Source organism: Puma concolor, chromosome E4 (genome assembly GCF_028749965.1).
Source record: "Puma concolor isolate L17-30 chromosome E4, mPumCon1.1.hap2, whole genome shotgun sequence".
Classification (NCBI taxonomy): Eukaryota; Metazoa; Chordata; class Mammalia; order Carnivora; family Felidae; genus Puma; species Puma concolor.
The window spans coordinates 14,400,289-14,416,270 of record NC_141683.1 but is presented as its reverse complement, the minus strand read 5'-3'; the positions used below and the strand labels follow the sequence as shown (position 1 = coordinate 14,416,270).

General features: G+C 36.4%; 1 protein-coding gene across 5 annotated transcripts in view; it reads left to right on the top strand.

The window, feature by feature from the left end:
• The window catches only part of SPATA17 (spermatogenesis associated 17), a 228,127-nt gene that overhangs the window by 109,376 nt on the left and 102,769 nt on the right, over positions 1–15,982 (top strand). For all 5 annotated transcript variants that reach the window (XM_086693317.1, XM_086693316.1, XM_086693318.1 and 2 more), the window contains one exon: positions 2,437–2,585. In XM_086693317.1, coding sequence (XP_086549443.1) covers positions 2,437–2,585 — 149 coding nt within the window. The remainder of the gene's footprint in view (positions 1–2,436; positions 2,586–15,982) is intronic.

Genomic DNA, 15,982 nt, shown 5'->3' with positions numbered 1-15,982 from the left:
TGATCAATGTAAGTAATCACTTGAGATCTAAAAGGCACAAATTGAAAGAGCGTTGGCATAGGAGAAGCTTGACAGCACATGTCATTTGCTTACCAGGGAGGAGTTCTATTGAGCTCAGAGGCAAGACATGGATTGTTTAGGATAGAAATGTGTGGACCAGGCACTGAGGGACATAGAGAGATGGACATGCTAACAGGAGGACTAGGGCCACAAAGGTTATATTAAGCCCCAAAGAGAGACTGGGTCTATTTTTGTCTTAAATTTTGCTGCTTGAGTAGGGCTCCTTCTTTTTCATTTCCTAGTCTTTCTGGAAACAGTAAGCTCCAGAACAAGTAAGTCTACAAATGGATATGTGTTATGTTGATACACCACCAGAGGATAGAGGGCAGAGCTTGGACACTTAGAAGACCATTTCTCCTTGTGAATGCCAGTTCCTTCAAAGAACTAGCCTTGCCCATTTCCTCATATATATATATGACACTGCTATTGTTCAAAACCTTTTGGGGCGCCTGGGTGGCGCAGTCGGTTAGGCGTCCGACTTCAGCCAGGTCACGATCTCGCGGTCCGTGAGTTCGAGCCCCGCGTCAGGCTCTGGGCTGATGGCTCAGAGCCTGGAGCCTGTTTCCGATTCTGTGTCTCCCTCTCTCTCTGCCCCTCCCCTGTTCATGCTCTGTCTCTCTCTGTTCCAAAAATAGATAAACGTTGAAAAAAAAAATTTAAAAAAAAAAAACCTTTTTCAAACTTCTCTTGAAACTAATAATGAAAATAAAGCCAGGAGTATCATTTTTGAGTGTTTAGTATGTTCTGAGTACAATGCTAAGAGTGTTACTTACATTATCTCATATATTGTAAGATTAATTTTGTGAGTTATTATTCCATTTTACATATGAGGGAAAAAGGTCTAGAGAAATAATTTTCCCTGATAACACAACCAAGTATTAATTTTTAAACCATAGAATTTCTCAAAGGAAAACATGAAGAATCTGTAAAGAGAAAAAAAAAATCCCCATTTGATTTCTTAATGGTGAACTTGGAATCATGTTACTGTATCTTTAAAAAGTAAAGTTCCAATAAAAATCCATTAACTACTTTCAAATATAGCAATCCTCCTGTCCAGCTGTGAAAAGTACTAGATGATACTTATTTGCCATTTGTGTTATTTACGGTCCATGACTTTTATGGTAACTGGTTCCTATTATTGGTTTCTATTAATGTAAAACATAAGTGAACATAAATGAGGCGTGAATCATTTCTTTTTATTAGCCCCACAGTCTTCACTCAGTGCTTGCAGTAACTCCAGCTGTGTCTTGTTAGTGATAACCTATTTAAAGAAGCGATCTTTAAGGATAAGGAATATGATTAGGAATCTTTGTCCATTTTACATCACTTCTCTCCTGTATGATAGTGATGAAAGAAGAAAGCAGTATATAATTAATGGCGTAGCAGAATCTGGAGCCACTTCTGATTTGTATTGTACTTAATATGATACTAATTGGACAATCAGTGGATTCTAGTAATTAGTGTAAGTAACTACTAATTTAAAGGTAGGATATTTTGTAAAACAGTTTTCACTATTGCAGCTTATGGACTTTCCTCTCCTATGTATTTGTACCATTAAATAGTTGCCATTGTATCAGAGCTATTATGCAATAGAATTTAGAATTTTAAATAAAGAACACTTAAATTAATTACAATTATGGCCCTTCTGTGTTTTGGAGGATCACCAATTAAGCATAAGTTGTGGCATTAACTTCAAAGTTTTATCTTAATAAAATAACACTTGCTATGCTATTTCTGTTTATAAGAGAGCTTTTTAAAAGCAATGCTCAGAATTTTTCCTAATACTTTTACTTGCTCAAAAAGGGAGAGAATTTTTTTTAAAATTATACCAGAAGAAACATTTTTTTTAAATTAGAAAACAAAGTAACTTATAACTACAAATTTAGAGTTTTAGCATGAAAAGTCTTTTGATGTAAATAGGGAAATTCTGGCTAATATCAAATATTTTACTACTTGTATTTATAAAATCAAAACATTTATCAAAATATTTATCAAAATATTTATCAAATTTAAAATTTAAGAATTTATCAAAATATTTAATACTTGTGTGAACATTTCTTGAAGATGTGATATTATTATGTACTTTTTAAAGCTTATTTATTTATTTTGAGAGAGAGAGAGAGATTGAGAATCCCAAGTGCTAACAGCGTGGTGCCCCATGTGGGGCTCGAACTCACAAACTGTGATATCATGACCTGAGCTGAGCCACCCAGGTGCGCCCCTCTTATGTATATTCTAATTCAGAGAAGAATAGCTTGTTATTTAAAAATAATTTGGTAAACTTACTATACTTTGTAAATATTCAGCACCTTTAGTCATCAAAAATATAACAACAGATCTTCCATAGTAGAGTATTTCCTCATTCTTTCTTGTCAGGGACCTTTCCGTGATATCACCGAAGTACTGGAACAGCGCTACAAGCCTTTGGAGCCAACATTGTGGATGGCAGAACCAATCAATGAGTTAAAGATGGCCAGAGAAGAACTCAGAAAACAGGAGTGGATGCGAAATATAAATGACAATATGTGAGTTCTTAGTTTAAAAACATAGCTGTACCATGTTTGGTGCCTTAAGGGATCCAACATTTTTATTTCCTGATTGTAGAGAATCTCTTTTTTGTGAAAAAAGGTAAAGCCACCCTTGACCCATTCAGAAGCAACATGCAAATGTTTTATATATTTATATATGTAAATATATATAAATGTGTATATATATGGATACATATTTATTCACACACACACACACACACACACACACACACAGATGTGTGTGTGTGTATGTGTGAATTAATGGCATTCCAAGGGGATAAGTGACTACTGTCCATACATCTGTGAAAATAATTACCTTAATTATCTAGTGAAAGCCTATGTATTTATGATGCTTCCAAAATAAGAGCCAACAGAACAAAAACATTTTTCTTAATGTGGACTAAATTTAATTTGGAAACGCTGATATACATTGTAGTTTTCATAAATCAGGTGCAGTGTACAACAGACTCCAAAAATACCTCCTGAAGAGCCAGGCCTTGGACAATGTTTGACCCCTTTTTAATATAGTAGTGCTCGCAGTTGCAGGACACATAACAAGATACTAAAACATGTAAAGTACAGAAAACTAGCCAAAATGACAAAATGGAAGACTTCTCAAATTCCAGTAAGAAATGAAAGCTAGAAAATTACTCAAAACAGATATATCTGATCAAGAATTTAGAATAACAGTCATAAGATTAGTAGCTGGGCTTGAAAAAAGCATAGAAGACAGCAGAGATTCTATTGCTGCAGCGATCAAGGAACTAAGAAATAGTCATGATGAATTAAGAAATACTATAAATGAGGTGAAAAATAAACTAGATGCAGTGACAGCAAGATGGAGGAAGCAGAGGGGAGAACAAGGGAAACAGAAGATAAAATTATGGAAAATGATGAAGCTGAGAAAAAGAGAGGTGAGAAAATACTAGACCACAAGGGGAGAATTAGAGAACTAAGTGATTCAATGAAATGTAATAATATCCATATCATAGGACTTCCAGAGAAGAAGAAGAAGAGAGAGAAAGAGGGAGAAGGTTTATTTGAACAAAATATACCTGAGAACTTTCCTAATCTGGGGAAGGAAGCAGACATCCAAATCCGGGAGGCACAGAACTCCCTTCAGATTCAACAAGAATAGGTCTTCACCATGTCATATCATGGTGAAACTGGCAAAATACAAAGATAAGGAGAGAGTTCTGAAAGCAGCTAGGGACAAATGGGCCTTAACCTACAAGGGTAGGCACATAAGGGTAGAGGCAGACCTGTCCACTGAAACTTGGCAGGCCAGAAGGGATTGGCAGGAAATATTCAATGTGCTGAATAGGAAAAATATGCAGCCATGAATCCTTTATCCATCAAGGCTGTCATTCAGTATAGAAGGAGAGATAAAGACTTTCCCAGGCAAACAAAAACTGAAGGAGTTCATGGCCACTAAACCAGCCCTGCAAGAGATCCTAAGGCGGGGGGGGGGGGGGGGGGGGGGGGCGGTCTGTGAGTGGAATGCTGCAAAGACTACAAAGGACCAGAGACACTCCACAAGCATGAAACCTACAGATAATGCAATGACACTAAACCCATATCTTTCAATAATAACTTTGAATGTAAATGGACTAAATGTCCTAATCCAAAGACATAGGGTATCACAATGGATAAAAAACCAAGATCCATCTATATGCTGTCTACAAGAGACCCATTTTAGACCTGAGGACACTTTCATTTTGAAAGTGAGGGGATAGAGATCCATCTATCATGCTACCAGAAGTCAAAAGAAAGCTGGAGTAGCCATACCTATATCAGACAAACTAGATTTTAAACTAAAGACTATAACAAGAGATAAAGAAGGGCATTATTATCATAGTTATAGGGTCTATCCATCAAGAAGAGCTAACAATTATAAATGTTTATGCCCCCAACTTGGAAGCACCCAACTGTATAAATCAATTAATCACAAACATAAACAATCTTACTGATAAGAATACAGAAATTGCAAGGGGCTTTAATACTCCACTTACAACAATGAACAGATCATCTAGGTAGAAAATGAATAAAGAAATAATGGCCTTGAATGATACACTGGACCAGATGGACTTGAGAGATATATTCAGAACTTTTCATCCAAAATCAGCAGAATACACATTCTTCTCAAGTGCACATGGAACATTCTCTAAGATAGATCACATACTGGGTTACAAAACAGCCCTCAATAAATATAAAAGAATTGAGATGATACCATGCATATTTTCAGATCACAATGCTTTGAAACTTGAAATCAACTACAAGAAAAAATTTGGAAAGCCTCCAAAAGCATGGGGGTTAAAGAACATCCTACTAAAGAATGAATGGATCAACCAGACAATTAAAGAAGAAATTAAAGAAATATATGGAAGCAAATGAAAGTGAAAATATTGAAAATGCATTGCAATCCAGGCCTATCTCAAGAAACAAGAAAAATCCAAAATACAAAACCTAACCTCACACCTGAAGAAACTAGAAGCAGAGCAGCAAAGAAACCCCAAAGCCAGCAGAAGAGAAACAATAAAGATTACAGCAGAAATAAACAATATAGAATTAAAAAAAAAAAACAGTAGAACAGATCAATGGATCTAAGACCTGGTTTTTTGAAAACATAAACAAAATTGATAACCCCCATCCAGACTTCTCAAAAAGAAAAGAGAGAGAACCTAAATAAATAAAATCACGAATAAAAGAGGAGAGATCACAACCAACACCACAGAAATATAAACGATTATTAGAGAATACTATGAACAATTATATGCCAACAAACTGGACAACCTGGAAGAATTGGAAAATTCCCTAGACACCCACATACTACCAAAACTCAAACGGGAAGAAATAGAAAATTTGAACAGACCCATAACCAGTGAAGAAATTGAATCAGTTATCAAAAATCTCCCAACAAATAAGAGTCCTGGGCCAGATGGCTTCCCAGGGGAATTCTACCAGACATTCAAAGCAGAGTTAATACCTATTCTTCTCAAGCTGTTCCAAAAATTAGAAATGGAAGGAAAGCTTCTGGATGCATTCTATGAAGCCAGCATTACCTTGATTCCCAAACCAGACAAAGACCCCACTAAAAAGGAGAATTACAGGCCAGTATCCATGATGAATATGGATACAAAAATTCTCAACAAGATACTAGCAAATCGAATTCAACAGTATATTAAAAGAATTATTCACTGTGATCAAGTAGGATTCATTTCTGGCCTGTAGGGCTAGTTCAATATTCGCAAATCAAGCAATGTGATACATCACATTAATAGAAGAAAGGATAAAAACCATATAATCCTGTCAATAGACGCAGAAAAAAAAAAAAAACATTTGACAAAATGTAACATCCTTTCTTAATAAAAACCCTCAAGAAAGTCAGGATAGGAGGAAAATACCTTAACATCACAAAAGCCACATATGAAAAGCCCACACCTAATATCCTCCTCAATGAGGAAAAACTGAGAGCTTTCCCCAAGATCAGGAACATGACAGGGATGTCTGCCTTCACCACTGTTGTTTAATGTCGTGTTAACAATGTAGGAAATCCTAGCCTCAGCCATCAGACAACAAAATGAAATAAAAGGCATCCAAATTGGCAAATAAGAAGTCAAAATGTCTCTTTTCACAGATGACATGATACTCTACATGGATAACCCAAAGACTCCACCAAAAAGCTGCTAGAACTGATACATGAATTCAGCAAAGTTGCACAATACAAAATCAATGTACAGAAATCGTTTGTATTTCTATACATCAACAATGAAGCAACAGAAAGAGAAATCAAGAAATCAATCCCATTTACAATTGCACCAAGAACCATAAAATACCTAGGAATAAACCTAAGCAAACATGTAAAAGATCTGTGTGCTGAAAACTATAGAAAATTTATGAAAGAAATTGAAGAAGTCACAACGACATGGAAAAACCTTCTATGCTCATGGATTGGAAGAACAAATATTCTTACAATATCAAAGCAATCTATACATTCAATGCAATCCCAATCAAAATTGCACCAGCATTCTTCTCAGAGCTAGAACAAACAATCCTAAAATTTGTATGGAACCATAAAAGACCCTGAATAGCCAAAGTAATGTTGAAAAAGAAAACCAAAGTTGGGGAGCATCACAATCCTGGGCTTTAGCCTCTACTACAAAGCTGTAATCATCAAGATAGTGTGGTATTGGCACAAAAACAGACACATAGACCAATGGAATAGAATAGAGAACCCAAAATTGGACCCACAAATGTATGGCCAACTAATTTTTGACAAAGCAGAAAAGAGTATCCAATGGAAAAAAGACAGGCTCTTTAGCAAATGGTGCTGGGTGACCTGGACAGTAACATGCAGAAGAATGAAAGTGGACCACTTTCTTACACCATACACAAAAATAAACTCAGAATGGATGAAAGACTTAAATGTGAGACAGGAAACCATCAAAACCCTAGAGGAGAAAGCAGGCAATAACCTCTTTGACCTCAGCTGCATCAACTTCTTACTCAACACATCTCTGAGGGCAAGGGAAATAAAAAAACTGAGCTATTAGGATCTCATCAAGATAAAAAGCTTCTGCACAGATGAAACAATCAACAAAACTAAAAGGCAACCGATGGAATGGGAAAAGATGTTTGCAAATGACATATCGGATAATAGTTAGTATCCAAAAATCTATGAAGAACTTACTAAACTCAACACTCAAAAAACAGATAATCCAGGGAAGAAATGGCCAGAAGACATGAATAGACACTTTTCCAAAGAAGACATCCAGATGGCCAACAGACACATGAAAAAAGATGCTCAACATCACTCATCATCAGGGAAATACAAATCAAAACCACATTGAGATACCACCTCACACCAGTCATAGTAGCCAAAATTAACAAGTCAGGAAACAACAGATGTTGGTGAGGATGTGGAAAAACATCTTACACTGTTGGTGAGAATGCAAACTGGTGCAGCCACTCTGGAAAACAGTGTGGAGATTCCTCAAAAAATTAAAAATAGAATTACCCTATGACTGCACAATAGCACTACTAAGGATTTATCCAAAGAATACAGGACTGCTGATTCATAGAGGCACATGTACCCCAATGATTATAGCAGTGCTATCAACAATAGCCAAATTATAGAAAGTGCCCAAATTTCCATCCACTGATGAATGGATAAAGAAGATGTGGCTTATATATACAATGGAATACTATTTGGCAATGAGAAAGAATGTAATCTTGCCATTTGCAACAATGTAGATGGAACTGGAGGGTATTATGCTAAGTCAGGCAAAGAAATAAGTCAGGCAGAGAAAGACAGGTATATGTTTTCACTCATGTGGAATTTGAGAAACTTAATATGGGGGAAGGGAAGGAGAAAAAAAATAGTTTCAGGGAGGGAGGCAAACCATAAGAGACTCTTAAAATACAGAGAACAAACTGAGGGTTGATGGGGGGGAGGGGGGAGGGAGAGGAGAAAGTTGGTGATGGGCATTGAGGAGGGCACTTGTTGGGATGAATAGTGGGTGTTGTATGTAAGTGATGAATCATGGGAATCTACTTCCAAAGCCAAGAGCACACTGTATACACTGCATGTTAGCTAACTTGACAATTATATTAAAAAAATAATAACAAATAAATAAATAACTAAATCAGATGCAGTGAAGGAGGTTAGAGTCTTTACTACTGAGGAAGATAACTGAAGAAGATAAGGAAGATCTAATAGCATATGCAATTTAAAATTATTTTACTAGTCTCACTGATTTGGGTCTCAATTCATACATCTTTCTCCAAAGCACTTCCTCTCTCTTAAGGCATTTTTGTCATCAAAATAGTTGTATATAATTTGTAAACAGACTATTTAAAATCTAGAATGGCTTTTTAAAAATTATTATTATTATCCTATAATATATACTGTAATTATCTTTGTATTGTATCTTATAATAATTCTTTAGTAATATACATATTCTAATAATAAGATTATTATATTCTAACATAAACTATGATTATGTAATAATTATAATATAAAATATTACTATAAATCATTGTATAATAGTCAACAACATATAAACTATTGTTTTTACATGATATATAGTATGAGTTAATCATATTATAAATGTTACATAATAATAATTTATCTAATAATAGTTCCAAAATACATTACAAAGCATGCTTTGTTAAGTAAAGAAACTAGAATTACCTCTCATCCAACACAGTGGATTTTGGATCATTTTATCAGTCAGGTGGGATATATAACGTGCTTTATTTTAATCATACATTTCTGAAGAATCTCTTTAAAAATGAAAATTTCCCACAAATTCAGATGAAAGATAAAATTGGCAGGCATCTCAAGTTATATATATATATATATATATATATATATATATATATATATATATTTTATAGCAATTACTTGATGTGAAATAATTAGCTATAGAGTATTCCACAGCTTCTTTCAAGAATTGACAGACACCCAACCTATGATGAATAAGAAAACAATAAAAAACCTATTTCCATTTGGTTTGGAGAAGGTATATTTGTTTTACCAAAGAAATTATAGAAGATTAATGCTACTCAGACTTAGTCAAGCAAAATCTGCGATTTAGTGATGTATATTGGAGGAGTTCTATTACACAGAATTATTTTTGTTTTCAATGATGCATAGGTTTATGAAATAACAAGATTAGCTGTTCAAATAATTGGCCACCTTGGTATTTATATGCAAATCACCATCTATCAAAAGATACGGAAGTATCCTTTCATAGAATTTCCCTTGATAAGCCTGGAAGAACAGATGTCAACATCATCCCCAAAGAAAGGTGGTCCACTTACACTCTCCATGGATACTTGTCAATACCTTCAACATCTGTGCTATATATCATGCTGGTAACCCCTTATCCTGAAGCTTTCAAATTGAAAGGTGCTTCCAGGATTATCAACCAATTAGAAACACACCCGATTGGGAATGCTAAAGAAATTACTTAGAGATTTAAAGCTATTATGTTTTTAGCCATGGGGCTAAGCAACTGGTCGTAGCAACTAGCCAATGGGTAATTCCTGTTTTGTTTTGTTTTGTTTTGAGAATTAAAGCAGTGATATTTTGTAGCTTCTTCTGAAACCATTTTGGTTTTTATATACTGCATAACATAATTGTATTATTGTGTATTGTGAGGCAAAAGAAATGTTAGAAATTTAGGTTTTATATATTTATAGATAATAATTCTGTGATAGAAATTAGGAAAAAAGTATTCTTTACCACAGAGATGCATAATTTTGTAATGCAGAGCGTCCTATCTATCTTAGGGGCCTATCTTATTCCATTAGGATCTCATCTTCTTATATCTGCAACAGTCCTGTTTTCCAAATAATGTCACATTCTTTTTTGTTCTTTAAAATAAGTATAGAAAGTGGGACAATAGTATTGTACGCACTGAGTACAGACTACAAAGGGGGTTTTGTAAACATTTGAGAACTTTATCTGTTTGCTCTTTTCCCCAAAGAAACTCATTCCAGTTTCTCACTTTTTCTTGAGGAAAATTATCTTCCTTGTTCATATTCCCATTTACCACAACAATACTAGAGACATTTAAGCAAGCTGTCATTCAGCCAAAATACTTTTTAATGGCTTTTTATCAACTCCATGATAAATCTTAATTCTTCATCACAAGACACAAGGCCCTTCAGGATGGGATCTAGGCTTGCTTCTCTAGCCAATCTGCCACACTTCATGAGAAACTCTGTGCCTCAGGGCTTCTGAGCAGCTTCCATTCCTCTGTATATCCCACGTTGTCTTCCGCTTCCGTTAAGGAATTTTCTAACTCCCATGATTTACTCAATCTGATATTCACTTAAAAACACTTAAAAGAATTGTTATTTTTACTTTTTGAAAAATGGAGACAGCAACACATATTTGTTTTAGATTTTTTCAGAGCATTTCAAAGAATATTTTTAGATGTAAAATAGGACCATGCCAGTTGCCCCGATGAAATGAAGAAAAGAGTCATTGTTTTTAAGAGGTGGAAGAAGTAGAAGTCCCTGCCATCAAAGAGCTCTCCAAGTATGGGGCGCCTGGGTGGCGCAGTCGGTTAAGCGTCCGACTTCAGCCAGGTCACGATCTCGCGGTCCGTGAGTTCGAGCCCCGCGTCGGGCTCTGGGCTGATGGCTCAGAGCCTGGAGCCTGTTTCCGATTCTGTGTCTCCCTCTCTCTCTGCCCCTCCCCCGTTCATGCTCTGTCTCTCTCTGTCCCAAAAATAAATAAACGTTGAAAAAAAAAATTAAAAAAAAAAAAGCTCTCCAAGTAAATGCTTAACATACGCACCGACATGGCAGAGATGGAATGGAATGGGTGACCATGTCAGGTGGTACAGGCTGACAGGGGCTTCGCTTAAAGTCTTATGAGAGGTGCTAAGGTCCTATATGTTAATACCTTCTGTTAATTCTAAGCATTCTGGTTTAATACAGAGAGTATAATTATGCAGACTGTAACTGGATCCAATGGGAGTGGGTTTAAGACATGTAATAGAAGTCAGTGCCAGTCTGTGTTCTGGGAGGCAAAATGATGGCTCCCGACAGAGTCTGTGGGAGTCCCAACCTAACTCAGGAAGCTGTGAATATGTTACCTTCTATGATGTAGAGGACTTTACCGACATGATTAAGGTTTTAAGGATGGGGGGGTTAATCCCAAATTATCTGAGGGGGCCCAATATAATCACAAGGGTCCTTAAAAGTGGAAGAGGGAGGCAGAAAGAGATTTTACCACATAGGTCAGGGTTGTGTGATATGAGAAGGACAACTTATCTTTGCTGCCTTTGCATCTCATGGACGCGGCTACAACCAAGGAATAGTGGCAGCCTCCAGAAGCTGGGAAAGGGAGAGAAGTGACTTTCCCCCTAGAATCTCCAGAAGGAATGCAGCTCTGCCGGCACCTTGATCTTAGCCCAGTGAGACCCATTTCAGTCTGCCGACATTTTGTACTCTTTAAGCCAGTAAGTTTGTGGTGACTTATAGAAGCAATAGAAAACTAATGTACCTTGTTCTTCAGATGAAAGCGCTACCTTGGGGGCGTCTGGGTGCCTCAGTCATTGTAGCATCAGGATTTTGATGGTGGCTCAGGTCATGATCATCTGGCTCCGCACTGAGCATGGAGTCTGCTTTACGATTGTCTCTCTGCCTTCCTCTGCCCCTCTCCCCCACTCGCGTTCTCTCTCTCTCTCTCTCTTTCTTTCTCTCTCTTAAATTAAATTAAAAAAATAAATAAAGCTAAGAGCTATCTTGTTAGATCAGCCTTTGGTGTTTATAAACCTGAGCTAAACTTGAGGGAAATCCTTGGATTTCTAAGGACTGGAGATTCTTCTGCAGGTTTAAGGCATGGTCATTTAAAGGATTGAAAAAAATATGATTGTGGCTTGAGCCTCCCTATGAGGAGAAGTTAATAATTGAATCACAGTATAAATTATATTTTATTTTAAAGCTGTATAGGCTTTCATAAGAACGTAAATACAGACAGCTTAATAGCTGTCTACATCTTTTTGAAAAATAAAAGGTGTTAATTTTCTGATAGTTATTGTAGGGGAGGAAAAACTTTCACTCTAACCCCTTAGGGTCCTCAGCTGGGCCTAAAAATTAAATTGACCTACAACACATTAACAGGAGAAAAGCACACACACTTGTTAAATTAAGTATTACATGACACAGGAGCCACATAAGGAAATGAATACCCCAAAAAAGTGGCAAACCCTAAGTGCTTATATATGAGCTTGAACAATGAGAAGCAATTGTGGAAAAATAAAACGTGTGGGGAGAGCAAAGGAAGAGAAAAGTTAAATAACAAAATTTGTACAAAATTCCGTTGGCCTCAGCTCCTCATCTCTGGTGATAAGCACGTCTTTCCTCCTGGTTTAGGAGAGCCAGCTGTCATAGGGGTGTGTTAGTTCCCGATTTTAGGGAATAAAAGGAGAGTTCAAAAAAAAATGGAGAGTTCAGATCACTTTTCTTGTGCCTATCTTTTCAAGTGCCTTTAGCTCAAAATAATCCTTTGGCAAAGTGGCATGTTCTGGGATGGCACGTTCTGTCACCCTTTGTTACCAGATTAGGTGAAATGAGAGGCATCCTACACACATTTAGTAGCAAAGCATAGAAGCTCCACTTCTTTAGCTCGGCCATTTGCTGGCACTGGTAACAAGTGTTTTCAGTAACTATGAATCTTGTGTGTCTGCCGTCATTCTCTCAAATGTGCACCCTGGCTTAGACAGAAGCCTTGGTGAATAGATTTACTCATTATTAATCCTTTTAAATACACTTTTCTAATTAAGTATCAGTATCATTTCGTAGACCGTTACCACTGGAAAAATGTTATAGGAAAGGTTAAGAAACTAGATCTAAACAGTTTTTTTTTTTAAAGGACATTCACAAAAATGTACATCTAGATGAGATCTGGTTATATTTATCACTAAAGAATAGTGATAAGAAAATTTAACACATCTCAAAAGTTTTTTGACCCTTGGGATTTTCAAACACTTTAGGCCTTTACAATTTGCATATTTTCTGAACTGTTGTTGTATTATGATAAATAGGGATTATCGTATATTTTCAGACAATGTTTTCTTAACAATTCAACTTTTATTTGTAACTCTTCCATTTATTTTAATTACTAGCACAGTGTGCAACATTTATTAATCAGCAGAGCCTTTTTAAGTTAAAATACTAAATTAGCTAACCCCATTAACACAGAATACTCCAAACAAGCAGTAATAGGAGAGGTAGTTACTGTGCAAATCGTATTAAACATGCGGGTGCTCTAGGGCACAGTTAAGCATGATTACCCTCTTTTGATCCAGTATTCCTCTGCCTCTCCCAGCTCATTTCCAGTGGAAATTTACAAAGTACTGCCTTCATTTTTCCAGCTTAATTTTTCTAATGAAGTTCTGGTACTTTATAATACTGGAGATACAGATAATAAGCCAATGTATAATTAAGAAGTTCTAGAATTTGTCTACAAAAGGCCCTTTATTACTTTGACTCTACAGTGAGAACTGTGCTTTTGTTTTGTTCACTCTTTCCATGGGAAAAAAAAATGATTTTTTTAAGTAAGTTACTTTCCATGGAAAAAAGTGACTTTTTAAATAAATTACTTTCCATGGGAAAAAAATGATTTTTTTAAATAAATAACCACAGAACACTTGGATTGTGTTCTTAACAGACATTTAACACCAAAGAAGTTTAAGATTTACAACATCAACATAATGGGATAACTTGGAATACTTTTATTGATATCCTGAGAATATTACATACGCCTTGGTGTATGTAATTGAGCAAGTCATAAAAAGACACTTGCGGTCTTTTTCGTTAGGTATTGTCATACCCTATGTACTCTTCCTAAGACAATGCCTGACATATGCTAGATAAAGTTTTGCCAGTTGACTTTAGGTACTTTATGAGGTATATGGAATTTCTTTTTTGACAGAAGAATAATCATTTTGTGCCATACTCAGCATTCTTATATTAGTGTGGCATGAATACATCCAAAATTTTCCTGTTTCAGTTTAGGGTTCAAAAGTGTGTTGGGAGCACCTGAGTGGCTCAGTCGGTTGAGCCCCCCACTCTTGGTTTCAGCTCAGGTCATGATCTCAAAGTTTGTGGGTTCGAGCCCCACATCTGGCTCCACGCTGGCCGTATGGAGTCTGTTTGGGATTCTCTTTCTCCTCTCTCTCTGCCCTTCTCTCTTTCTCTCTCTTTTTGTCTCTTTCTCTCTTTCCCTCAAAAATTAATTAATTAATTAATTAAGAAAAAAATGTGTGTTGGGGTCAGAAGGAACTTGAAGCCTGAACAGAATTTTGCCAGACAGAACAAGGAGGGTGACAAAAGGAGGCGGCCTGGATAAAGCCATCTCTGTGCTAAACAGTGCATAGTTCATGGGGTTTCAGTGTGCCTTCTGAGGTGTCTTGTGGAGCTCAGTTCGCGGCTTGGGTACCTCATGCAATGTGGCAGAGATGAGATGGAAAGTGTAGTTGGAGCCCAAGTGTGAAGGGCCATGTGAACCAGTGTAAAGTATTTGGACTTCACCATATAAAAGACACTATGAAACCATCACAGTTTTAGTCACTGGGGTGAAGGGGTCAGATAGATTAAAAACGTCACCCTACTAGTTCTGTCCGTGGTTAAGAAATGAGAGTCACTGGTGACAAAGACCAGTTAGAGGACTGTTACCACAGTCCAATTCCGAGATGAAGAGGACATTGGCAGTGGAGGGGCAGAGAGAGGTTGACAGATAGCTGTAGGTAGAATCCTACAAACCCTAAACCAATTTTAGGGGCCAGCCTGATAGGGTGTAGATGGCATGGTCAGGGGCACAGATATGTTTAGAGTCACTGTCTTAGAGCTTTCTTAGCTGCAAAGGACAGAAATCCACTCAAGGTAACTCAAAAAGTTAAGTTAAAAGTTATGTTTGAAAAGATCCAGCAGGGAATCTTGTAGAAATATGAGGAACCAAAGAAAAACTGGACTAAGGTGACCTTGAGGCTGCAGGGGCATGATTGCTCACTCTGGTGGCATCTCTGCTTTTCTCTGCATTTCTGCCTCTCATCTGCTGTCTGCTGACTACCTTTATCTGCTAGGAGTTTCTTTCCCATAAATCTTCAGCTTGCATTTATTTATCATGGCCATTCCAGGCCTGATTCAATATAACCTTCCAGCTCTAGAACCTACAGCTAATTCCTTTTTTTCAGTTCAAATTGCTGAAAGAGAATCTGTTTTGCTCAATATATATAAACAAACTAGCCCACATAAGTCATAACATTGAACACAATAAATAATAAATATGTGTGAAAGTAATAGATATGTTAAGTTAACATATAAATAAACCACAGTCGTGATCTTGGGGAAGGTATGTTACATTATATCAACTACAGTGTTTTATGGGAGTAAGGCCATAAGCAAAGATTTCTTCAGATTGAGGAGTGCCAAGCAAGGAGTCCTTTAGTGCCTTGACATGATGACTTCTGGCTGAGTGGACTGGCTAGTCGGTGATGTCCTTACGTGACTAAGAAAAAAATACAGGCATACCTCAGAAATATTGCAGGTTTGGTTCCAGACCAAGGAACAAAGTGAATATCACAATAATGCAAGTCAAATTGATTTTTTGGCTTCCCATTGCATATGAAAGTTATGTTTACACTATAAGTATGCTATTAAGTGTATGCAACAGCATTATGTCTGAAAATGTGCATACTTTAATTTAAAAATACTTTATTGCTATATGTAAGTGATGAATCACTAAACTCTACTCCTGAAACCAATATTATACTAAATGTTAACTAGAATTTAAACAAAAATTTGAAACAAAACAAAACAAAACAAAATTCTACAGACTCTAGAAATGGAAACATATAAGGATAATTGATAAA